The sequence below is a fragment of the Phocoena sinus genome, chromosome 16, assembly GCF_008692025.1.
Source record: "Phocoena sinus isolate mPhoSin1 chromosome 16, mPhoSin1.pri, whole genome shotgun sequence".
In the NCBI taxonomy this organism is placed as follows: Eukaryota; Metazoa; Chordata; class Mammalia; order Artiodactyla; family Phocoenidae; genus Phocoena; species Phocoena sinus.
The window spans coordinates 56,695,420-56,720,635 of NC_045778.1; the positions used below are offsets into that span (position 1 = coordinate 56,695,420).

The 25,216-nt window shown below is 41.7% G+C and overlaps 1 protein-coding gene across 3 annotated transcripts in view; it reads right to left on the reverse strand.

The window, feature by feature from the left end:
- DNMBP (dynamin binding protein) overlaps positions 1-25,216 on the reverse strand; it is a 110,970-nt gene that overhangs the window by 46,526 nt on the left and 39,228 nt on the right. Inside the window, exon 4 of one of the 3 annotated variants that reach the window (XM_032609027.1) lies at positions 18,998-21,001. The exons of 1 other annotated variant lie outside the window; for it this stretch is intronic. In XM_032609027.1, the coding sequence (XP_032464918.1) occupies positions 18,998-21,001 (2,004 nt within the window). Of the gene's footprint in view, positions 1-1,563; positions 2,821-18,997; positions 21,002-25,216 lie in introns of those variants that run through there. One more of the 3 variants, XM_032609028.1, reaches the window with a different exon arrangement.

The window sequence follows — 25,216 nt, forward strand, 5'->3', positions numbered from 1 at the left end:
CAAGGAGGATATTAGCGGTATAAAAAGGGGTGTCAATATGAATATACTATGCGGTATAAAAAGAGGTGTCAATATGAATATACTATCAAAAGTTAAGTCCTCAAGTAGAGAGAGAGTTGTAAAAATGGAAATGGTATAAAATGGAACTGAGCTGATTTCAGAGAGCTCATAGGGCATATTACAACACTCCAGAGAGAAGGGTTTGACTCCTAAGTCAAACAGAATAAACACAATTAGGAGGCTTAATACAATAAGGAACTAAAGATAGGAAACAAAGTTCATCTAAGGAACGGCTGTGGGGGAAGGGAAAAGGAACGATGTAAAAACTAACCTAAGGAATCACAGAATCAGATTTTTTTTTGAGCTGGAAGGAATTTAGAAGTCATCCAATCCCTATCATTTCAGAGCAAAAATGCACCTAGGAAAAAACACCTAGCTGCTAAATATCTCAGCCTCCCAACTAAAGCCGGGTTTCATTTTTATCTTTATAAATACAGGTAGAAAGCCTGCTTTGTCCAAAATGGTGCCCTGGAAATTCAAGTTAAGTCAAGCCTGTGTTGAAAGACCACTGGATAAATTCCAGGATCACACCAGGGACTTATGTTTTCAGTGGCCCCCACCACAAATCTAACCGGTGGGCCTATTCTGAAGGAGACCTGGATGAGAAAGCTTCACTTGGGAGGAAAGTGTGACATGGATTTTCCAGATTGTTCACATTTTCTGACTCTAATCCTTCTCCTCTCATCATATGCTGGACTCCCCCCAAATTGGCCAAAACCAGAAAGTCTGTTTGGCATGAGTAGAACAGATATTTAAAAAAAAAAAAAAATCAAGACTTAACAGGAACAACAACAAAATAAAATAAACATAGTTCATTTGAGACCTGGAGAAGAGATGACAAACTGGCAAGAAAGAAAGAACCTCTAATGATAAAAGACTCTTAATATCCCCATTTTACAGATACCTTAGTTAAAGCTCAGTGAGATGAAGCCATCTGAATATTTAACATGTACAAAGCACCATGAAGAATATAAATAATCTTCTCACTTCCACAAGGGTTTTAGTGCTCACCATTCACTTAAGATTCCTGAATGTCAAGGAATGAACAAAGTATAAAACAAGTTAAGTCTTCTTTCCCCCTAATGTCTAAAGTGTAGGGATTGAGAGAAAGAACACGCCAGGAAAATAAATTTTCACTTGGCGCCCTGGTAAAGGACTTGCCGTCTCCATAAGACAAACAAAAGATATTAAAGTAAAAAGGGAAAGATACCTGGGATTAGAGACCCTGACAAAAACCAAGAAAGGTAAAGGAGAGTTCCCATGACAACAGTCTGATTTTCAAAGCCATGTCACAAATTTACAGCACTATGCACGCTCTCGCTCTGTGATGTGCCACCCAGAAGAATTAAATCTCTAAGGCTGTTCTCACTCAAGATACACTTAATAAGAATTTTGGGGGCCAGGTTCCTTAAGTATACAAATGTACCTGGTACCTGGTAGAACCATCACCCCTTTTATCTATTTCCAGGTCTTATCCTCTAAGAAGGCTGGCTGAGTTCATACCTTGGGCTCTCTTCCTGTTTTGCACAAATTCTGAGCATCTCAGGGTGCTGGGTGCTGTGCTGCGGAAGCGGCTATTCCTTTTCCAAGTCTCTGGGCCATTTAATTTTCTATCTTCCTCTAAATGCCAGCTATTCTTCTCTAATGAATTGCCCCAAGGAATGCCACGATGATGTTCTCCTTGGTTCCCCCCGGTCCACTGATTCCGCAGACCCTCCGGGATGACCCCTCTGCTCCCAGGTGCCATCATTCCTTGTCTGTCAATGCCATTACACTCCAAAGTCTTCATTTGGTGGAGAGAATCTGTTCCTCTGTAATTCTGAAATTTATATTCACAGTTTGCAAATAGAGTATCAGAGCCTCTATTCTCCATATCAAAATTACTCTGATCCCCGGCATGAGTCTTCACTTTGAGATCGATTTTATCATTTTGATAAACATTCCTGTCCCTGTCACAGTATTTGACAAATTCATTACCTTCACTGACACCATTCAAGTCTGGGAAGTCCACAGACTGACCATTAGTATAATTCCCAGGAACATGATATAAATCATTGAGGTCTCTATAATAAAAATTAGTTTCTTTACAATCCTCAAGATTGTAATTAAAATTCCTGCGGTCTATATGCCGGTTTTGAGGCTGACCAAAATTCTCCACAGAATCATCCAAACCCCTGTAGCCAGTCCATTGTCCAGTTTCTTTAGAGTCCTCAGGATTATGATTCAGATTCTTACGATTTACGCAGCCATTCGTCTCCCCACATCCTCCAGCTTTCCAGGTTACATCTGGGCTTCCTGCAAACCAATCATCCTTAGTCGCAGGGTTCGGATTCCCATAATCTACGTTTTCTGAATTCTTATAATCATTTCTGCCTGGAGTCACGCTTCCGTGGTGCATACAGTCCTTTCTACTTTCCTTTGATTCCTCATTGTCCATATAGCTTGGTTCACTCTGCTCAAAATCCCAGTATCCACAATGCCTTTTTCTGTAAGGTCGATTCTGCCCTGTGGCCTGGTATCTGGAATCCAAGTCACCTTCTCTGTAAAGTCCATCTAGCGCTGTAAGGTCCCTTTTCTGTAGACTTCTGCAATCTTCATACTCCCAGCTGGAGCTCCAGTGCCCTTTCTCCTCCAGTTCTCTTTCTTTCCTCATCTCATGGGTTTCACACATATTCACTGTGCTCAAAGACACACGCTTTATCGCTCTCTTCCATGGACCTGGGTTGAACGGAGATGTGGACAGGTGCGGTGTAGCCTAAGCCTGAATCTGTCCTTCTTAAAGTGTCTTAAAATGTCTCCCAAAGCACTGTAAACGTTCTTCTTCCTACTCCAGTTGGAGCACTGGGAGATGTGAGGTTATTTCGACCTCAGGATCCAATCAGTGGACTGCTCTATCTTTCCCCAGGGAGCCCAGAAGGTAATTAGTAACTAGCGTTCATGTGATTGGAGTTGGCAGCTTTGTTTGGTGTTTCCCTCAAGCTGGTCAAACTGGCTTGGCTGCTTTATGAGCTGAAGGTAAGAAGCATTTTTTTTTGCAGAAAAAGCAGAGTGAAAGAGAAAGAGCCCCCTTTAAAAGCCCGAGGTAAGATCATGTAACAGTCTCATCTGCCTCTTTAATCCTTTAGTAATCAATCGGGGTAAGAATAAATGCTTTCATGTGCAGCTCAAACAGGACCTCCACTACCTGTCCTCCGAGTTTGGCTTTCTACTCTCCTTGGACATCTGAAACTCTTCGGGATTCCCCTTCCCTTTAGTCAGCGGCAGGACTCTTCCGCCTTTGAGAGCTTTGCTTTTATGGGATTCAGGTTACCCATTAGTGTATACTCAAATCACAAGCTGTTCCAGCTCCTGTCTGCAGACACACTGGCTTATCCCACTCAGGAAAGAAAAAGTACATCTTTTATTCTGATCTGGTGTATGGAATTTTATAGTGTAAAAACTCTTTCCCAAAGGAATAGTTATATATGCTTTCACACTTTCCTTGATACTTGTCATGCCAGAGAAGCATCAAAACCATTCATCTCCTAAATCTCTTTTCTAATTCATACAGCATATTTAGGAACTGGAGAATGAGGCTGGAAATCAGAAAGGTGGGTATAAAAATACCATTTTGAATTCATCAAACATTAGATTATTTTATGTGAAGCACTGTGGAAGAGAAAAGGATGAAGTTGGTCTCCGTCTCTTACCCTGCAGGAGCAACACACTATAAAGTAAGATTGCATGTGAAAAGTCCTTTGACAAACACAAATGGCAATGGCAACAAAGCAGAAGTCCCTGGTAGGACAATTGGAGGTTTCATGGAAGTGGTAGCATTTGAGCTGTGCCTTCAAGCATAAGCAGGGTTTCCAAAGACTTTCCACATATGGAGAACTAGGTAATGGGGAACACTCTGAAGAATAAGTAACAGGGATCATGCTGGAGGGGTAGGTTGCAGCAGATCCCAAGGGACTCGAATGCCACTTATTTTATTCAATGGATAATAAAGAGTCACTGAAGGTTTCTGAATAGGGGAGTGACATGCTAAGAGAGTCTTTAGTAAGATTACTCTTTTAGCTATCTGGTCATCTATCAAGTATCCTTGAACTTTTATCTAATCCCTATTTGTGAAACAATGTAAGTACCCTAAGGAGACCAGGGTTATATGCTTTATCAATAATGAGATGTTGGAATAGAATTACCATATGACCCAGCAATCCCACTACTGGGCATATACCCTGAGAAAACCAAAATTCAAAAAGAGTCATGTACCAAAATGTTCATTGCAGCTCTATTTACAATAGCCCGGAGATGGAAAGAACCTAAGCGCCCATCATCGGACGAATGGATAAAGAAGATGTGGCACATATACACAATGGAATATTACTCAGCCTTAAAAAGAAATGAAATTGAGTTATTTGTAATGAGATGGATAGACCTAGAGTCTGTCATACAGAGTGAAGTAAGTCAGAAAGAGAAAGACAAATACCGTATGCTAACACATATATATGGAATTTAAGGGGAAAAAATGTCATGAAGAACCTAGGGATAAGACAGGAATAGAGGCGCAGACCTACTGGAGAACGGACTTGAGGATATGGGGAGGGGGAAGGGTGAGTTTTGACAGGGCGAGAGAGAGTCATGGACATATACACACTAACAAACGTAGTAAGGTAGATAGCTAGGGGGAAGCAGCCGCAAGGCACAGGGATATTAGCTCGGGGCTTTGGGACAGCCTGGAGGGGTGGGGGGGGGGAGAGTGGGAGGGAGGGAGATGCAAGAGGGAAGACACATGGGAGCACATGTATATGTATGGCTGATTCACTTTGTTATAAATCAGAAACTAACACACCATTGTAAAGCAATTATACCCCAATAAAGATGTTAAAAAAAAAAAAAAAAAAAAAAAATGAGATGTTGGTCTTCCCTGGTGGCGCAGTGGTTGGGAGTCTGCCTGCCAATGCGGGGGGGGGGGGGGGGGACGACGCGGGTTCGAGCTTCCACATGCCGCGGAGCGACTAGGCCGTGTGCCACAACTGCTGAGCCTGCGTGCCACAACTAATGAAGCCCGCGCAGCTGGAGCCCGTGCTCCGCAACGGGAGAGGCCACCGCAGTGAGAGGCCCGCACGCTGTAGCGAGGAGTAGCCCCTGCTCTCTGCAACTAGAGAAAACCCGTGCACAGCAACGAAGACCCAATGCAGCCAAAAAATAATAATAATAATGAGATGTTTACTCTTGGGTAAACCACTTATTCTCTCTGGGACTCAACCGACCCATCTATAAAATGAGGCAGCTGGCCTCAATGACATCGTTGATTCCTCCAGTTTTAAAAATCCATGCTTCTATTTTCCTCGCAACTCCTTTTTCCTTTCCTCAAATACCTAATGTGCTGTTACACACCTTTTAGGTTCTACACTAATAGTTACTGAATGAACCTCTAGATTGTTAAATCTGATTTTCATGCAAAGGTTTTTGTTCCATAGTTCTGTTGCAGTAGTAGCAACAGCCCTGGCAGCTGCCGTGTTGTCAAGTATGTATTAAGTGCCAGGATCAGGATGAGGGGCAAGAAAGTTGATATAAATGCTTTTTGATCTTCACTAACTGTAAGGAGGATATTATGTTATCTTTATTTTACCACAGATAAAGAATCTCTGAGACTTTGAAAAACCTGTCCAAGATCACATAAACTAGTACAAGAAGGGGCCATAATTTGAACCCAGATCTGTCTGACTTCACGGCACTAGACTCAGAGGAGTATCTCAAAAACGTAGGAAAGCCTTAATTTCCCTCAAACCAAGTAAACAAACAAGTACACTCTATCATGGTCTAATTCAGGGGTGGACCACCGCCGAGGCAAGTGTGCACACACCTCGCCCCACACTGCCATTCCCTCTTTGTCTCCAGTCCTGGCCTACTTCCATCCTGCCCCAGTGCTGAACCTCACCACCCAACTGCGATGAGCACTTGTACCAGCACATTACAGAAAGACTGTCCAGTATCGACCGGCTCAATAATCTAAAACCTACTGCCTAAACCCAATAAAGACTGTGGTTTGGTTCACAAACCAACAGGATGACAACATAATTTGGGAGGACAGCTTTGACTATGACTTATACAGAGGAACAGTGTAAAAGAGGGCACATGGGAGGAGGAATTAGGACAGCTAGCTTCTAGAAGTTCAATTTCTGCTAATAACCAGTTTGTAGCTATGCTTAACCTCTGGCTGTCAGTTTTCTTAGTGTAAAATGAAGAAGTTAATAGTTTCTCTGCCACTTTAAATCTAAAATTCTATGATCTTACTTATTTCTAAGTTAAAAGTAAAGATTTATCTTTCCCTAACTGTTATGGAAAACAGAGTTTCCTTTGGCAACTTAAAGTCTTTGATAAAGCTAGCATGATAAGAAACACACCTAGTAAATCGACCAAGAGAACAGATAAAAAGAGGATAAATTACAGGTAAGAAGGATACTAGTTATAAAAATAATCCAGTAGTAAAGGTTACACAAAGGTAAAAAGAAATGATCTTTGGATGAGTGGAGAGTGAAGAGCTGGTTATAATATGGAGCTCCTCTCTCCCCACCTCACCCCCTTTTCTCTTTTTCTAAGCCCTACTGCCTGCAGGACTTTAAAGATATAGTCTGTATAAAAATGTAAACCGCCTCAGGTTTGCCTCATTACTGAGACCCAGAACTAATCAAAAGCTGTGAATGGGTTGCACTTTTCATGTGATAAATCTGTGTGCAAAGAAATGTGGCCCAAGGGAATGAGGAGCATAACGGAGAAATAACTTTCTTATTTTTCTCAGTCCTAGTCCTACTAGTGAAATACAACTTTGTAGATAGTTATCTTCCCTTTCACTTGAAACAACAGTCACATCCCACAGGCCCTCTTCAAAAGCCCTGAGCAGTACTCTGCCATGATGTTTGTTACTGTTACTATAGGGTGGCTGATCAGCTACAATGACCATCCCTGGATAGAAATTCTCCGAACATAATGCTAGAAGTGAAGGTGGGGCAGCAGGATTTGAAGGATGAGAGAAAAGAGGCAGAAAGTAGAGGAAAGGTAAAGGAACAAAAGGGAGGAGACAGTAAAAAAAAAAATAAACAAATCTAGTAAGAACAGGTAATTACCTAAACTTTTCACAGTATCTCTGTAACTGCCCATGTGGTTCCTCCGGCCTGATGATCAATTCCTCCTCACTTTCTAAGACTCTGCCCCAGTGACGCTCTCTGATTCCCATAGTTCTTGCTATTTTCCAGAGCACCATGCGAATATCCCTCTCATCTTACCTGTTACTTTATTATACTTGTTTACCTCCTTTTATTACACTGAAAGCTTGAGGGCAATGACCAAGTCCAATCTCCAGCACAGCTCTGTACGTGGGGCACAAGAGGTACTCCCATGTTTAATGAGTTGATGGTGGTCATATTTATTGGGCACATGCTAGATGCAAGGCAGAGGGCAGGAGAGCTTACAAGTTAAAAGCACAGGGTGTGCTTTTTTTTGAATCCTGACTCTGCCACTAACTAGCTGTATAATCTTGGGAAAGTTACTTAAGCTCTCTAAGCCTGTTTCTTCATCTTTTCACCATCAAATCTACCATCCTACCTGCATCTGTACCCATCTGCTCTGCTTTCCCTCTTGTTAGAATGGAAGAACTGTCTCTCCTCTGATAACAGGCCAATCTCTCTCTCTCTGTTGGTTCACTGATCCACTCCCTCCTGACCCCTCAAAGACTTTGTTTCGGCAATTAGGCCCTCCCTCTCCTGCACTTCAGTGTGCCCCCTCTAACTATCAGTCTCATGAGCCTATGAATGTTTCCTATCTTTTTAAAAATTTTATTTATTTATTTATTTATGGCTGCATTGGGTCTTCGTTGCTACACACAGGCTTTCTCTAGTTGCGGTGAGCGGGGGCTACTCTTTGTTGCGGTGCGCAGGCTTCTCATTGTGGTGGCTTCTCTTGCTGTGGAGCACGGGCTCTAGGAACGCGGGCTTCAGTAGTTGTGGCACGCGGGCTCAGAAGTTGTGGTTTGCGGGCTCTAGAGCACAGGCTCAGTAGTTGTGGCGCACGGGTTTAGTTGTTCCGCGGCACGTGGGATCTTCCCAGACCAGGGCTCAAACCCGTGTCCCCTACAATGGCAGGCGGATTCTTCACCACTGTGCCACCAGGGAAGTCCTGTTTCCCATCTTACAAAGAACTTCTGCTTTGAAAGACTTGAGCAAGCCAAATACTCAATGCCTCTATTTCCTTACCTCTCACTCTATCTTTAATCCATTCCAATAAGGCTTTTATCCCTTTGTTATCACTTTACTGAAACTGCCCTTGACAAGGTCATCCAATCCAATGTCATTTCTGAGACTTCATCTTACTTGGCTTCTCAGTAGCTTTTGGACAGAGTCACTTCCTCTTTCTTGAAGCTTTTCCTTCACTTGACTGGCTGCTCCTTTTCCTTTGCTAGTTCATCTCCCTTGTCTTCCACATTCCCAACATTGGCTGCCCCAGGTCTTTTCCTTTGTACCCAGTCACCGAGCACACAGAAGGAATTCAAGAAATTCCTTGACTAGGAATGTGGTTTCCACTCTTAATGCAGCTGCCTCTCAGCCTAAGGGTTAATTAGGAGGAGCTGTAAAGAAGACCCTATCATTAAGGTTAAAGTAACTTGAGGGATCTCAATACAGCAACAGCCTCCAGCTAAGTGGGAAGAGGTTCTGGAAATGAGGGAGAAGACAGATACTTAAGATCAAAAAGTAAGTTCCCCAGTAAAGGAAGAGACTATGGACTAATGAAAAGACAACTGACTGGGATAGGGGAAGGCAGAAACAGAGAAAAGAGTGTGAGAGCACTGTAAAAAGAAAAATAAAGACTGCAATACAGGAAAATAAGAGGTGTTGGGGGTATCTGATATACTTTGAAGGATGTTCTAAATGGACAGGGCTGTGAGAAGCATTCAAGATGTTTTAGAGTTTAAACCTTATGATGCACTTAAAGGTGAGTTAGGTGAGGGTTCAAATAGAGAAACTGGAAACCGTGAGCAGCTTGGGGATGTTACTAGTATGAATGAGTAAACACTTTGGAAACTTAAGTAACTTCGTGATAAGCCAACAGTCAAAAGTATATCTGGGGCTTCCCTGGTGGTGCAGTGGTTGAGAGTCCACCTGCCGATGCAGGCGACACAGGTTCGTGCCCCGGTCCGGGAAGATCCCACATGCCATGGAGCGGCTGGGCCTGTGAGCCATGGCTGCTGAGCCTGCGCGTCCGGAGCCTGTGCTCGGCAACAGGAGAGGCCACAACAGTGAGAGGGGCCCACGTACCACAAATAAAGTATATCTGTGAGGAAGGATTAAATATTTTAAAAATATATATGTCAATACATACATATATGCTCTTAAATCCACAGATATATGTAATTTAGCAAATAGTTTTCAACCAATCAGAGTACTAAAAATGTCACTGTTGGCATAAATTATTTTGGAAGTAAGTTGGCAAGAGTCAGTTGGGATCCTTCCACCTTGAGCACTTGTAGATTTGAGTTTTCCAACTGTTGCTTCCTACCACCCACTCTCAGAGGTCAAGCAATCCCTCAAGTCAAAACACGCTGCCACTTCTCTGTGGCACAGTGAGAATGTACATAAAGCTGTGCAGTGAAACCCACCTGAATCTGAATCCTGGCTCTCCCACTTACCAACTGTGAGACTTTGGGCAAACCTCAGTTTTCTCATCTGTCAGATGTGGACAATTTGGGGAACTGGAAAAAGTGTCTAAAAGCACCTAGCACATTGTTTGACAAAGTATAAGCGCTCAATTATTTATAATTGCTGTCATCATCCTACTCTTTCCGTTCCTATCTTCCAGACAGCTCACTCCCTGGGCCTCTTCTCTTTTTCCCTATCTATACTTTTTCTGTTTTTTTAAGTAATCTCATTAAATGTCATGACTTTAAATAATGTCTATGTGCTCAAAGAATTTATGTCTATGTGCTGTCAAAATTCATTCGTCCCAAATTTATGTCTCCAGGCCTAACTCCTCTGAACTCTGGCCTGTGTATCAAATTGTGCAGTTGACCTCTGCCTTGTCCCACCTCCCCCACCAACCAACGTCTCCTGCACTCTTCACCATTAATTGAGAAATTACTGGCAACTCCAGTCCTTCCAGTTGCTCAATCTCAGGGTCATCCTCATCTATTTCACCTCACATCCAATCCACCAGCAAGTCCTACTGGCTCCAACTCCAATATACCTTATATATGATGTTCAAAATAACTGAGCACTTCTCCTCAACCCCACTCTGCCATCCTGGTGCAAGCTACCATCACCTCTTGCCTGGATCATTACAGTAGCCTCCTAACTGGTCTCTCTGCCTCTGCACCTCTGTCTTTTCTCAACGCCACAGAGTGACTCTGTAAAGTTCTAAGATCATGTTGCTCCCCTGCTCAGAAGCTTCCTGGGGCTTCTCGTCTTACTCCGAATGATGGGCTACAAAGCCCATGCCTTTGCTCTAGTTGAACTGGCCTCCTTGCTATTCCTCAAACAACAGGCACACTCTTATACTTGCTGTTCTAGCTGCCTGAAATAATCTCCCCCACCCCCCAAAATGGTTTGGCTGGCTTCCTACAATCATTCAGATCTTCACTCAAAAGTCACTTCCCTGATTCCATAGGTTCTTTTGCCTCCTAATAATATGCATATTTTTACTTATTGTTTGTCTCTCCCCATGGGGGCAGAGATCGCTGCTATAACTCTAGAACGCTGCCTGGAATATAGCAGGAGCTCAACGGTATTTATTGAATAAATGACTGCCCCAGAGTTTTTCATCTTTGGGGTCTTGCTACATCTGGTAAAGTGAACAGTAGTAGTCAACACGCTCAGGTAGCCAGTGGCAGCAGGAATGCCTGTGGCTGAGGCAGGAGGCTAGCTAGAGGCAGGTCCTCTCACTAAGTGCTGCAAAGCCTGGGTGAAATCTGAAACCCATACTTGCAGTCCCTGGAGCTATTCCAGTTTCTCCACCCCTCTGCCTGGAGCTGAGGTGAAGAAATGTTCACAAAGCCACACTACAAACTGCAAAGACTAGTGAGTCACGGGCTAATTATAAGTTAACCATTCCTAGCTACGGTTCTTGACATACATTAAACCCTGTCTCCTAAAAGGAAAACTAGCTTCTGTCCTGAAACAACATGGACTCTGAATGGCTTCTGACTATGGTTGCTGTTTTATGGATTTATATACCAAGATAAAATCCATTACAAGTAACTGAGCTAATTTTTACTGAGCCAACACCCTGAACTAGATGTTACAAAAGCCGAGGATATTGGGTTTTTTCTTATATACTGACAAACTAGAAAGAAAAACCATTATTTCTTTTACATGAACTTTTATATCTTAAAAGACCACAAAACGTTTTACCTTTTAAACTCTATTACCTTTTACTAGTTTGGGAAAGAATTCTTATACCTGAGGCATTCCAAGGAGTCTTCAGAACAATAAATTGCTTCTGTATGTAGAAAAACCATACTTTCAATTTTTAAAAATCTGTCTGGAATATTATGTATCACTTCAGTGTAAAGATGTTATTATTCCATATCAGTCATTCTCCAACTGGTTAACCTAATGGCTCTCTTTAGTGGACCTTAGATCTCACCCAATATCTTGGTGAAAATGTTACTTTCCTGAAAAACATATTCTGATTTGATATGCAACAGTCATTTAAAATTCAAATTAAAAATTACCCCGAGTGTCTCTGGCCAACCTTCTTCCTGGCATTACCTTAAGGGGAGACGTTTAGGAGCAAGGTTCCTGATGTGGAAGAGGCTGACTCTACAATTTACCAACCACTGCACTGATTTAGAACAACAGGGTCTTGGCCCACACAGAAATTAACTATGGCCATAATTCAAAGGCAGCAAGACAGAGAGACAGTGTGATTAAATACAGAGGTCAATATCAGTATGATCACTAGAGTTTCAAAGATACACAAATACGAATGATACTATGACTATATCCTTTTTATTAATCAGTGTATAGCCAGTGCCTGGGTCATACTATGTGCTGAAGAAATGTTTGCTGAGTAAAGAAATGAATGTACAACCCTGACTGTCCAATTCAGGCATGTGAACCTCTCCTCGAGGTAGAAAAGGACTATGATATGCTAAAATGAGATTCTCTCAGGGCCACAGGATGTAGTTCTAATAAGGGCTTCTAAAAGTAACTTGTACTGGTAAATCTGAAAAGTCTGTGGACTAATGCTGAATATTTCTACTGTTTCAGAAGCCAAACTATTTATCAGATTTGAAGGTACCATTTTTGGTTTTGTTTTGTCCATGCCCCGCAGCTTGCGGGATCTCAGTTCCCCGACCAGGGATTAAACCCAGGCCACGGCGGTGAAAGCCCGGAATCCTAACCGCTAGGCCACCAGGGAACTCAATTATTATTATATGCTTAAATTATTAAGCAATTTATTATTCTGAAGACTCCTTGGAATGCCTCAGGTATAAGAATTCTTTCCCAAACTAGTAAGGTACTGTGTTTTAGATATGGACTTCTACTTGTTAATTAGCAACTCATCTGACCAGAAGCTCCTGGAAGGCAGACAACACATCTATGTTTATTACTATATACCCTGCCCTTAACACAGTGCCTGCCACATGGTAAAAACTTAACCAACATTTGCTGGATGAATGAGTGATTGACTCGATATCATCCTGAAGCCTACAATGACATATCATTCCCCAACACACTATACTCACAAATGCCTCCTAGTATTCTACCCTGACTCTACATGATAATTCCAGACTTAAAACTCCTAATTCTCAGACATAGCCAAACACTAGCTTATCTAAAACTACTAATAAAGGACTTTCTATTTCCAATAATTGAAGTTTAGGCCAACCATCTCACAGAAAGAAAGCTTAAAAAGTTAGACGAACTATTTAAAAATCTTAAAACTATCATCAATGACAAGATGGTAGAGTACAGGCCAAAACCAAAAGGAAAACTAGAATCCAGAGAGGTAAATAACCACAGAAACTACAATGCCCTGGGGCATCTACCAGTCCCAGAAAACTCAGCTTTTGTTTCAATGGCCCTCTGAGGAGAAGAGGTCGATAACCCAAAGCCCAAGGCAAGGTAAGGAGTCTAAAAGGAGACCTTTTCTATAAATAAGCTAAGATTCCAGAGACTCCTGAGAGAGAATCAGAACTGGACCAGCCCTCCTGAAAAATTACATCTCGGGCTCTAATACCTTCACCGTCCAAGGTACTTTAAGCCTTGAAATTAGTTTAAGGTGGAGGTGGACTGAGAATGATATCGTTTCCATGTGGGAATTCCTCCTTAGCGTTCCTTAAGGAATTTATATTACGATAATATTTATATAATTTATATTACGATCTTAACGATTTCTGAATCGTAAGAAAAAATCAGCCGAGAAATCTGGAAAAAAAAGGAGAAAATACTATAATTCTCTGTGAGAATAAAGCTTAACAATAAATGTAGAGACATTACTGGTTTGAAAGAATCTACCAGTGTCAAGTTGAAAGCAAGAGCAGAAAATACTGACCCACAGAGTAACGATTAAGGTTGACCGGGACAAAAGTACATAGGAGAAAAGTGACTAGGATCTAATCAGTTAGTATTGCTTGTAACTGTTGCTATGTTATGAATGTGTTTATAAAGCACGTGCGTTCATGGCCCTGTGCGCTAACAGTGAGTCACTCTTGCAAATAAAATAAATACTAATAAGGGGCTTCCCTGGCGGTGCAGTGGTTGAGAGTCCGCCTACCGATGCAGGGGACACGGGTTCATGGCCCGGTCTGGGAAGATCCCACATGCCGTGGAGCGGCTGGGCCCGTGAGCCATGGCCACTGAGCCTGCGCATCCGGAGCAACGGCCTGCGCATCCGGAGCAACGGGAGAGGCCACACAGTGAGAGGCCCGCGTACTGCAAAAATAAATAAAAATAAATACTAATAAGCTTATTTGCACAGTGTATTTTATATAAACCTTGTAAGTGATGGTCCAAGAAATATCAAATTTTAGAAGTAAAATAAGTCCTTAAATTGGCAATTCTGACACATGATTCTGTGTAGCATTGAATCTTGCTCAGAGGCAAATGTTCCATTATTTTAATACTACTCAAAAATGTTTGCTCAGTGTTTTCCAGTGTTCGTATTTGCTATAGGTTATAGTTCTTTGTAAGTATTTTAACAAGAGAAATGCAGAGAAGATGTGAATATTAAATATTGAATCATTATGTTGTATTACCTGAAATTAACATCATATTGTATGTTAATTATTTCAGTTAAAAAATTTTTCAAAGATGTGAATATTGTCACAAATTTATTGTCTAAAATTTGAATTAGCAAAACAATATTGATTCCAATGGCAAAGTCAAAATCAGAGCAAGTAGACAAAATATTTTCACTGTTAAAAAAGAATATAAGCACACATATGTATAACTGAATCACTTTGCTGTATGGCAGAAATTAACACAACATTGTAAATCACCTATACTTCATTAAAATTTAAAAACAGAAATATTCAATGCAAATAGTTGCTAGAAAATAAAAAAAGAAAACCTGTCTGTAAAAAAAAAAAAAAAGAAAGATTATGAGCTTATGCAAAGCAACATGTACCCTAATGGCCCCATCTGAAGATGTTTTTGGATACATTCTTAACACTCAACCAACATCAAAGGAAACTTTTTTCTATGTCTGGAATATTAGTCACAAAATAAAGATCAACTAATACTTTGTGTATTTAAAATTTTGTTTTAAAAATCACTTTAAATACTAAATATTTGTGGTATGATTTTACAGTTTTTAAATTATTTTTATTTAACATTTATTTTGTGTTAATATTCCCTTATTTTAATGTTTTATATTATCAGATGTCTAGTATCATGTTATTTTTCTAATTTTGATAAATATTTTTGAGTTATGTAAGATATTAGGGTTAAGGGAACTCTACTATTTCTGCAACTTCTCTATAAATCCAAAATTATTTTAAAGTAAAAAGTAAAAAATAGGGACTTCCCTGGAGGTGCAGTGGTTAAGAATTCGCCTGCCAATGCAGGGGATGCGGGTTCGAGCCCTGGGCAGGGAAGATCCCATGTGCCACAGAGCAACTAAGCCTGTGCGCCACAACTACTGAGCCTGCGCTCTGGAGCCCACGAGCCACAACTACTGAAGCCTGCAGCGCCTAGAGCCCATGCTCCGCAACTAGAGAAGCCACTGCAATGAGAAGCCCGCGCACTGCAACCAAGAGTAGTCCCCACTTGCTGCAACTATAGAAAGCCCTCGCGCAGCAACGAAGACCCAACGCAGCCAAAAACAAATAAATAAAATTTTTTTTAAAAAAGTAGAAAATATTTCAAAGTTAATTATCAGGTAGAGAATTTTACATGTCATTAAAATATATAATCTCATAATATTTTGGTTCATAATAATAAAAACTTATGCATTTATTTCATATATATGTGTATATATACATAAAATCTCTGACACTTTTAGTATAATCCTAACACAGGAAAATTGTTCACTGTTGATTATTACAGTCATTACTGTTATTACTTAAGAACATGTAAATAAAAGTTTTTTTTTAAATACAGAATAATTTATAATTTCAGGAATTCCAATTTCTTGTTCCTGAATCTCAAAGATTACTATCCTTCAGGAATTGGGAAACATTAGCTGACCAGAAGCAGCTGACAGAAAGAAGTGCAAATCCTCTCTGGAGACAGGTGCCTTCATCTCCGGTCTTAATGTTTTCCAAATACTATGACTAGCACACAGTAAAAGGTAACCAGACACACAAGGAGTCTAGACCACATGAATAAGAACCATGTGACACCAAAAACAGTCCCACTAAGACTTAATATCTTGGAATTATCATATGCAGACTATAAAATAACTATTCTTACCATAAGTAAAGAAAATAAAAAACAAGCTGAAAGATACCTACAGGAAATAGAAAACTATAAAAGGTAACATCAGATTTGAAAAAAAATACAGCTTCTAGGAAATGAGTCCTCATGATGTAATAATTCCAGAGTTTTAAGGAGCAATATGAAGAACAGTATAAAGGCTATATATATTTAAGTGTGAGCTATATGTAAATCTATATACCATCCTATACTTAAATTGAATCCATTCAATGTATTCCCTGTTGATCTAACTAGATTCACACTTATATGCATAAGGTGGAGCTGAATGTAAACCAAACCGTCACGTGTATCCTGCTCTAAAACCACCAAGCACAAACCAGAGCCCTCAGTTGACTACAGTTCAAATAAATAAAGCCATACCCTTTCTTCTTATACTTAAGTCTTGCAATTAGAAGTGCTTCTTAATTATATTTCTTCTAATTTCTCAAACCCCTATTAAATGCCTACCACATGATAAGCATAGCTAGGCATTTGTCCATACATTTTCTTATTTAAAAAAAGAAGAAGAATAAAAAGAAGAGGAAGGAGGAGCAATAGCTACAATAAAGAACCTAATTTTGGGTCTGGCACAGCACTGGACTATTTTGCTACCACTGACTGTGTCTGACAAGGGGACCAGCATCTCAGCACTGACAGTCCTTAGCTCTCCAGTAGTCCAAGTTCAAAGTAACAATGGAGGAAGGAGATCTTTGAAAGTTCTGGAAGGTAGAGCAGAAACTTCAACTTCATTCAGTTAAACTAAATTCACCAAGTATTTACTGAGTCTACTACCTGTTGGATACTATACCAGGTGTGTGGGAAATGACAAACCAACTAATGTACAGTATCTGTCTTTTCATTAGGCTTAAAATTTTCATTGAGAGGCATATAAACAACTAAATATAATGTCAATCAGGATTAGATAAATACTGTATCAAAGTTCTTTAAATCTTATGCCTTAAATTTCAAGGTTAGAGATTGTATGGGATTGGATTGGAGGGGTAAAGCCTGGTGCTCAAACTGATTAATTCTGCCTCTTTCAAGGGACTTCTTGTATTGCTGGATATACTTTTTATGAAGACAGAAAAAGATGACCTTAAGAGGAACTGTCAGTGATTGCAAGAAATAAGTAATTTCATCATACTAGCAATTGATACAAATAATACACCTATTGAAAAGCAATCAAGTCAATATTAATACAGCCAATGCTGTATTTGGTGAATGCAAATAAAGGACAGTTTCCTGATTAAGACTATACACACCTACTGCAGGTCTTTCACAGCATTAAACTTTTAGAACTTAAAAAAAAACATAGTAAGAACACGAGCTGAATTATTAGTCCTGAAAAAGAAGGTCAATTGAACAAAAAAGAATACCAGTTTCATCCCTCAGTACCAGTCCATTACTCCACATAGTCCTTTAAAAACACTGCACACTGCTTTTATGCATAGAAGACATAATATTTCTCTGGAACACTACTAATTCTAATAAGTATCATTATTGAGAAATTTTTGCTACCTGGAATTTGGGAGAGTTTTGTTCTCTGTCACCTGTATATCTAATGCAAGAACAGTTTACAAGTATATCTCAAAACTTGTATGTATGGAAGGTGACGGAGAATCTGGGGCTTGCTATGGCTTTGAGGATGTAGCGCTGAGCCAAAGTTCCCTCAGGATTCCATTTCAGGCACTCTGAAATCGTCAAGGTATCTGGCATTCCCCAAGAGTTCAGATACTCATATTAAATGAACACCCTCTTGAGGACATGTCTAGGTGCTCACCCTCGTGCTTTACCTTGAGAGCAAATGTCACCACTGCCCTGTTGAGCACAAATGACCCAGGGGCCCAGTGATCTGGCTGGTCCCTAATTCATCATCCTGCATGTGCTCCAGGACACCCTCCCGGGCCACGCCTCTGAGTTTGGAGTTCCCGCAGAACTGTGCCCACTTGCACAGCAATTCTTGCCTGAGCATATTTTAGACAGAGGTTTCCTCTCTTTCTGTAATCCGTCTGCTCTCCAACTTCCAGAAAATTACTCGCCTTCTGGCCTTCTGATAATACTCTTTCTTCTTGGAATTTTTTATTATTATTTTTTCATTCACTTTTAGAGATCTAAAGGACAAGGGAAAGTTGGTATGTGTACTTGGTCTGCCATCTTGATTTAGTCTCTCTGGGTCACCATTACCTTGTTTTCATTTATTAGGATCCTGCAACTCCTAGACCCACAGAGTGCTTTTTATTATTGACTTTCCTAAGGACATGTAGGTTCAGAGCTCTCTGGCACGCATGCAAAGGCATGCAGTCATGCTCTCCTCAGGCCCTAGACCAGTTGCTATTATCTCACTCTTTTCTTCTTCCTACTTTATAAATTATTTCTCTTGATAGGCTGGTGAATACAAATGAAGTCTCCAGAGCCTGGTCACCCCCAAGTTAAGAGACAGCATTTCAATTTTTGAATGTGCAAGGTGGGAAACAGTAAACCATAGTAGTTAAAGACATGGGCTCGATTCCCGGTTCCCTTAGCAAGCTACTTAATATTTGCAAGTCTCGGTTTCCTCATCTATAAAGTAGCCATATGAATTAACCCAGTACCTTCAAGGTAACTGTGAAGATTCTTTGTGACAAATGCTTATTAATACATTATAAATGTTTGTTATTATTATTGAAACTTAGTCCCTGGACCACAAAGATACAACATACTGTTTTCTCATGAGTCTTAGCCTGGAAGTCTTTAGTCCTGAGCAGAGTCTGGTTAAAGTTAGTTATATCTGGGGACTTCCATCTGCACAACTGCTATGGATGTCACTGAGGTCTGAGCTTTTTTACCTGAGCAGCAAATGGAGTTAGGAGGCTATAGTGGTCATAGGATACATTCAGACAGAGCCATCTAATTGTGGTGACAGAGCGAGAAATTAGGTAATAAAAAGCAAACCATTCCTTAACTGTCCATCATAGATGGTAACATATCCCTAAAAGCCTGGGTAGGCTGTTACTTGGACTTGAGGGTGTCAAGAAACAAGTATATACTATCTCCTCATCACTTACCTCTAAGCTGCTGGAGTTCCATGTTCAAACTCTCAATGTTACTCTCGTAGAACTCAAGATTCTCAGGGGCCTCTGCCCTTAGTGATTCCTCTTGCTTCTCCTCTAGCAGTAAGTTCAGCTCTTCTTGAGCCCTGCAGCACATATCCAAGTCCTGTTCCATCTCCTGAATCCTCACCAAGACTAAGGGACACTGGGAAGTCTGGTCCAAAGTTTTCTCCATGTTCTCAGGGCCCTCCTTTTCTAGGCTCTCCCAGCTAGGACGGTTACAGGTTAGGAGCTTGGGGGGTACTGCATTCGTTCTTTGCTGGGCCGAGGGAGGCAGGGGAGCGGGGCGAGAGGGTCGCATTGCCAAGGGTGGTTCCGGTCTCAGGCTCTGGTCCACTGGCAAATGGGGAGGAGTGGATGCTGGAGTACAGGGACGGGGTGGCGGTGGCCTTAGAGCCTTTCTCCTCTCAGGCAGCTCCTGCTGGATGATTAGCTTCGAGGAACCTCGGAAAATATCCTTTTCGGAGTTAAAGTCCATGATTGAAAAGTGGCGCAAAATTTTATCTGGTTCTGTGCCGGGCCCTGACAAGCTCTTCTCAAACTCTATCAGTTGTTGTGTCAACTTAGAATCCAGGTCCGTGTTGCCGTCTCCCTGTGAAAGTGCCACTGCTTCCACAGCAGGTGTCTTGTCTTGCAGACCAGGCTTCATCTCTGATCTCTCTGATGCAGAGCAAAAGCTGGAAGCATTTTCTTTGGGTGTGAGGTGCTTTTTCACACACCTCGCCATGCCCTGGAGCTGAGGGCTCAACTGGCTGGGTCTGACTGCCCTGGAGGCTAAACGGGAAAAGGTGCTATGAAGAGGTGGCACTGGCTTCTGAAGGGTTTTCGGCTGGGAGTATGTTCTTCTGGGAGGTAGGCTGGAGTAGTCTCTAGTCCTTGCTTCTAGAGGAAGAGGGTCAGAGTACTGGTTGGGGCAGGGGTTGCTTCCTCCTCCTATAGAATAATACTGGTTTTTCTGCAATTCGGGATGAAAAGGTACTGGAGTTTGGGACGTAACACCATTTACCACCTCTGAAGGATCCTTTGTGGAAGAGTATTTGGTAAGAAGCTGTTCGTGCCCTGAACCTGTGCTTCTTGGGGGCCCCTCTGAGGTGCCCACATCCCAGTGAGAGTTTTTGTCTTCTTCATACTCAGAAGTCAGATGCTCCAGTGGGGAAGTGGATGTTTCAGAAATAACTGAGTTGGACTTCTCTGCTTTATACTCATGAGATTCATGTCTTTTTCCTTCCACTTCTAAGAAGTCCTCTGAACAATCCAAAGATGTGTCAGGGATGTTGGTGAGGCTGCTTTCCTGTGGCAGATCCACGGTTTCCTCCACCCTTGTTTGAGGACATAACTTTACAAAGCGGTAAGGAAAGATGCCTGTCCTGCCCTTCAGTGATCCTTCTAGCCAGCCATCTTCCAGGGTCCCCAGGATTCGGATTTTATCGCCTACTTCGAAATCCAACTCATTTGGCTCCAGGGCTTGGAATCTGTAGAGGGCAATCCCATAGGTGCCTGGCTGCTCGCCTTCCTCTTCTGGCTGTCTCTCTTCTCCTGTGTTGGTACCTACTTCACCGTTAGTAATGCAGTCATCGCAATTTCCAGAACTTACTGACTCATCCACAGTCCTCAGGGGCCCCAAAAGCTCTACAAAACCTTCCGGAAAAATGCCTCTTCGACCCTCTAACTCCCCTTCAAACCAGCCTGGTTCAGGAACTCCAATAATGGTAATCACATCCCCTTCTCTGAAGTCCAGCTCCTCATCCAGCTGGGCAGAGAGCCCCATCAGTGCCCGGGCCTGTCCCATTGAATACTCGGGAATCTGGAGAAGGGCACTCTGTGAGTGCCACTGCCGACTCTGTGAGGAGAGGCAGAGCTCCCTAACACATGAGGATGGGAAGAAGCCCCGGGCACCCCAGCAGCTCCGGCCCTGCAGCCACCCGGCAGTGGGAGTGCCATCGAGAACCACTAGGTCACCTGAAGAAAGAGAAGAGAAGCAAAGATAATGACCTCGGTTATCACCTCAGCAGGATACTGGTATAACCAACTAACAGTGCAACTCACCATCTTAAATAGCTACCACATTCATGGGAATATAAACCTAGAGTTTTAAGTGCATGAACACTTTTTGACAATTTAGTGACAATATAGTGAACATTCCTGTAAACCCATGGTTTTCAAAATGTGGTCTGCTGAACCCTGGGGGTGGATCCTTAAGATCCTTTCAGAGGGTCTGTGAGGTCAAAACTATCATATTTTCTTCATACACTTCATATACTTCAGTCAAAACAATGTAACGTGGCAAACTGAATATAGATTCAAGTAAAAGAATCTAGATTTCTTCTATTAAACCAAGTATTAAAGACATCTGCAAAAACTGCAAACCAATGTTACTCTTCTCACTAAATTTTTTTTTGTTTAGGAAACTAGTTATTTTTCATAAACTTATTTATGTTATTAATGCTAATATGAGTTTTTAAAAATAAATTGATAATTTAAAAGATTTCTCAGCTTTAACAGCTAATATGGTAAATATCAATAGACTCACACAAGCAAGTGCTCTTTAGGGTCTCAAAAACTTCTAAGAATGTAAAGGCATCCTAAGATCAAAAAGTTAGAGAAATGCTACTACCAGCAATAGTCTGTACCACTGGATTCATTTATAAATGATGAAGAATATAGTCATGGCCACTATAGTCCTTTGAATAGATGGATCTAATTTCTCACACTAAATTATATTCAATATCAAAAATCGAACAAAGAAAGAATCTTCAGGAATGGGTTGGAAGTGTAGGGTGTGGACAACAAACTGTTCATTTATTTTCTCCAGAGCCCTTCTTTTTTTTTTTAAACATCTTTATTGGAGTATAATTGCTTTACAATGGTGTGTTAGTTTCTGCTTTATAACAAAGTGAATTAGTTATACATATACATATATCCCCATATCTCTTCCCTCTTGCCTCTCCCTCCCTCCCACCCTCCCTATCCCACCCCTCTAGGTGGTCACAAAGCACCAAGCTGATCTCCCTGTGCTATGCAGCCGCTTCCCACTAGCTCAGTTTTACATTTGGTAGTGTATATATGCCCATGCCACTCTCTCACTTTGTTAGAGCCCTTCTTGAACTATCCTTATCCTGAAAATACATCATAATGAAATCTTAGAGGAACGTTCTCGTAATCGGCAGTTTGTTTTTGAAAATAACCAGTAGTTCCAATATTGCTGTTTCAGGCTATCTTCACAAAATATAAGCTAAACAGTTAGCATCTGCCTTATTATTGAAGAAGGTGAGGAAAGGATTTGCCCCAGTTAAAAAATTACCCTATAGTTTTGCAGCAAACTGTTTTGCAGCAAACTTTTAATTATCTGATTATGAACTATTCATTTTGTAGATCATCAGTTTTAACTTTTTTAACTAGCTCCACGCTTCTAACTTCCTTTCGTCCTCTAATTTCTTCTCTCAAAATATTTATTCCATTCGTCACTTACTCTTTGCTACCTCATCCAACTCCCATCATATCTCTCTTAAACCTCGCCCCAGACACTGTCTCTTCCAGTCTACCAAATCATTCATGCCAAACTAAGATTACAAATGTACCCATTTTATCATATCCCTCCCCTGCTCAAAAGTTTACCATGAGGCATGAAGGCTTCTTCCTACCGCCTAAGGCTTCTACTCTAATAATCCTATTATTACTACGGGAAATATATTTTAAAAAATAAGTTTGCTGTGGACACTCTCCAGAGAGGTTTAGTTAACTAAGCTACCAAAAGGCTACTCTTATGTTTTCACCTCAGTGCAAACTGGTATTCACATCCAGTCACAACCACCCCTTGCCCCATCCCCAGCTATCCAATATTATCTCACCTCTGAGACCCTATTCCACACAAGGGGACTTTCATTGTCTCCTATAGAAGCCTCTCCATCTGAAACCTTAGCATGCTTCCCTGAGAAACCTTAGAAGCCTACACACATCTTGGCCATCTGTAGCCTACTAAAGAAATGATCACTTATATCAACAATTTTGACACTTGTATTTTTATGTACTACACAACTTCTAATGTAAGATTTTGCATTTACTGGTAGGCACCCAATACATTTTCACTGATTTCATGCTGTTTCGCTTAGAAGTCCCTGAAAATAGGGTCTTGGTCCTATATTTCTATTTTCCTTTAATTCCTGATTCAATATCCATTGGTCAGAGCTTGGGGTCCTGAGAATTACAAGTGACTTTTTCCCCCACTAGTTCTAAGGCCACTCCATCAGGACCACAGAGGGAATTCACTGGAGACATGGCTACTGTTCAGACACAGTAGGTCTTTTGGTGATTAAGAATAAAAGTGTGGGCTTCCCTGGTGGCACAGTGGTTAAGAATTTGCCTGCCAGTGCAGGAGACATGGGTTTGAGCCCTGGTCTGGGAATATCCCACATGCCGCAGAGCAACTAAGCCCATGTGCCACAACTACTGAGCCTACGCTCTAAAGCCCACGCGACACAACTACTGAGCCCGCGTGATACAACTACTGAAGCCCGCGTGCCTAGAGCCCGTGTTCCGCAACAAGAGAAGCCACCGCAATGAGAAGCCCGCATACCACAACAAAGAGTAGTCCCCACTTGCCAAAACTAGAGGAAGCCAGCGTGCAGCAATGAAGACCCAACGCAGCCAAAAATTAAAAAAAAAAAAAAAAAGAATAAAAGCGTGCCAAAACTCCCACTCTCCTGGCTTTGAAATGAACTGGCTTTCTTTCCTTCCTTCTGTCCTTCTTTCCTTCCTTCCTTCCCTCCTCCCTCCCTCCCTTCCCTCCTTTCGGCTGTATTGGGTCTTCGTTGCTGCGCGTGGGCTTTCTCTAGTTGCGGCGAGCAGGGGCTACTCTTCGTTGCGGTGTGCGGGCTTCTCATTGCGGTGGTTTCTCTTGTTGTGGAGCACGGGCTCTAGGCATGCAGGCTCGGTAGCTGTGGCTCGCGGGCTCCAGAGTGCAGGCTCAGCAGTTGTGGCACACACGCTTAGTTGCTCCATGGCATGTGGGATCTTCCCAGACCAGAGATCGAACCCTTGTCCCCTGCATTGGCAGGTGGAGTCTTAACCACTGTGCCACCAGGGAGGTCCCTGAACTGGCTTTTTGCTTGTTCGTTTGTTTTGTTTTGGTTTTGGTTTTTTTTGCGGTACATGGGCCTCTCACTGTCGTGGCCTCTCCCGTTGCGGAGCACAGGCTCTGGATGTGCAGGCTCAGCGGCCATGGCCCATTGGCCCAGCCGCTCTGCGGCATGTGGGATCCTCCTGGACCGGGGCACGAACCCGCGTCCCCTGCATCGGCAGGCAGACTGCCAACCACTGCGCCACCAGGGAAGCCCTGAACTGGCTTTTTTAAACCTGCAGAATTAGAATATTTTCTTGTTTTACCAAATCTTCATGAAACCCATATAACAGGGTTTGTTTTCTTATTTTCAGTTGTTTTTTTTCAGACTGTTTTTTCCCTTTCCTTCTTTCTTTTTTTTTCTTTTGGCCATGTGGCACAACTTAGTTCCCTGACCAGGAATCAAACCCATGTCCCCTGCACTGGAAGCACAGAGTCTTAACCACTGGACTGCCAGGGAAGTCCGAAAACAATGTTGTTTGTTTTTATTTTGGCCGTGCCATGCGGCTTGCAGGATCTCAGTTCCTCAACCAGGGATCGAACCAGATCCATGGCAATGAAAGGCTGGAACCCTAACCACTAGGCCACCAGGGAACTCCCTGGGTGACTGTTTTGATAAGCTTTATTACCTGGCAGATTGTCATTCTGTTGATTATTTCTATATAATAAAGGTTTTGTTTGTTTTTTTTAAGTCACAATTTAGGCCCTGAAAAGCACTTTAGAGATAATTTTGGTGAACACTTTTATTTTACAGCCTGCCCTGTTACTGAGCTTTTTGCATTCCTATGCCTTAGGAATAGAGGCTTCTTAGTGATCATTTCTAAATTTCAAAAACAACAATAAGAGGAACTCCTGGAATAGAGTGAACAAAAAAATAGGAAGTGGGGTGACTCTTAGGGTCAGCCTGAGCCTTTTGCTTATGCACGATTAATCCTAGCCACCACGTTGCTTGTTTCTTCTGGTTAGATTTTTTTATTCGAACAAGAAATGCATTAAGAATAAGATGATAAGAAAGAATGAATGTCCTAGAATCTGAATATAAGTAGTTTGACCCTGCA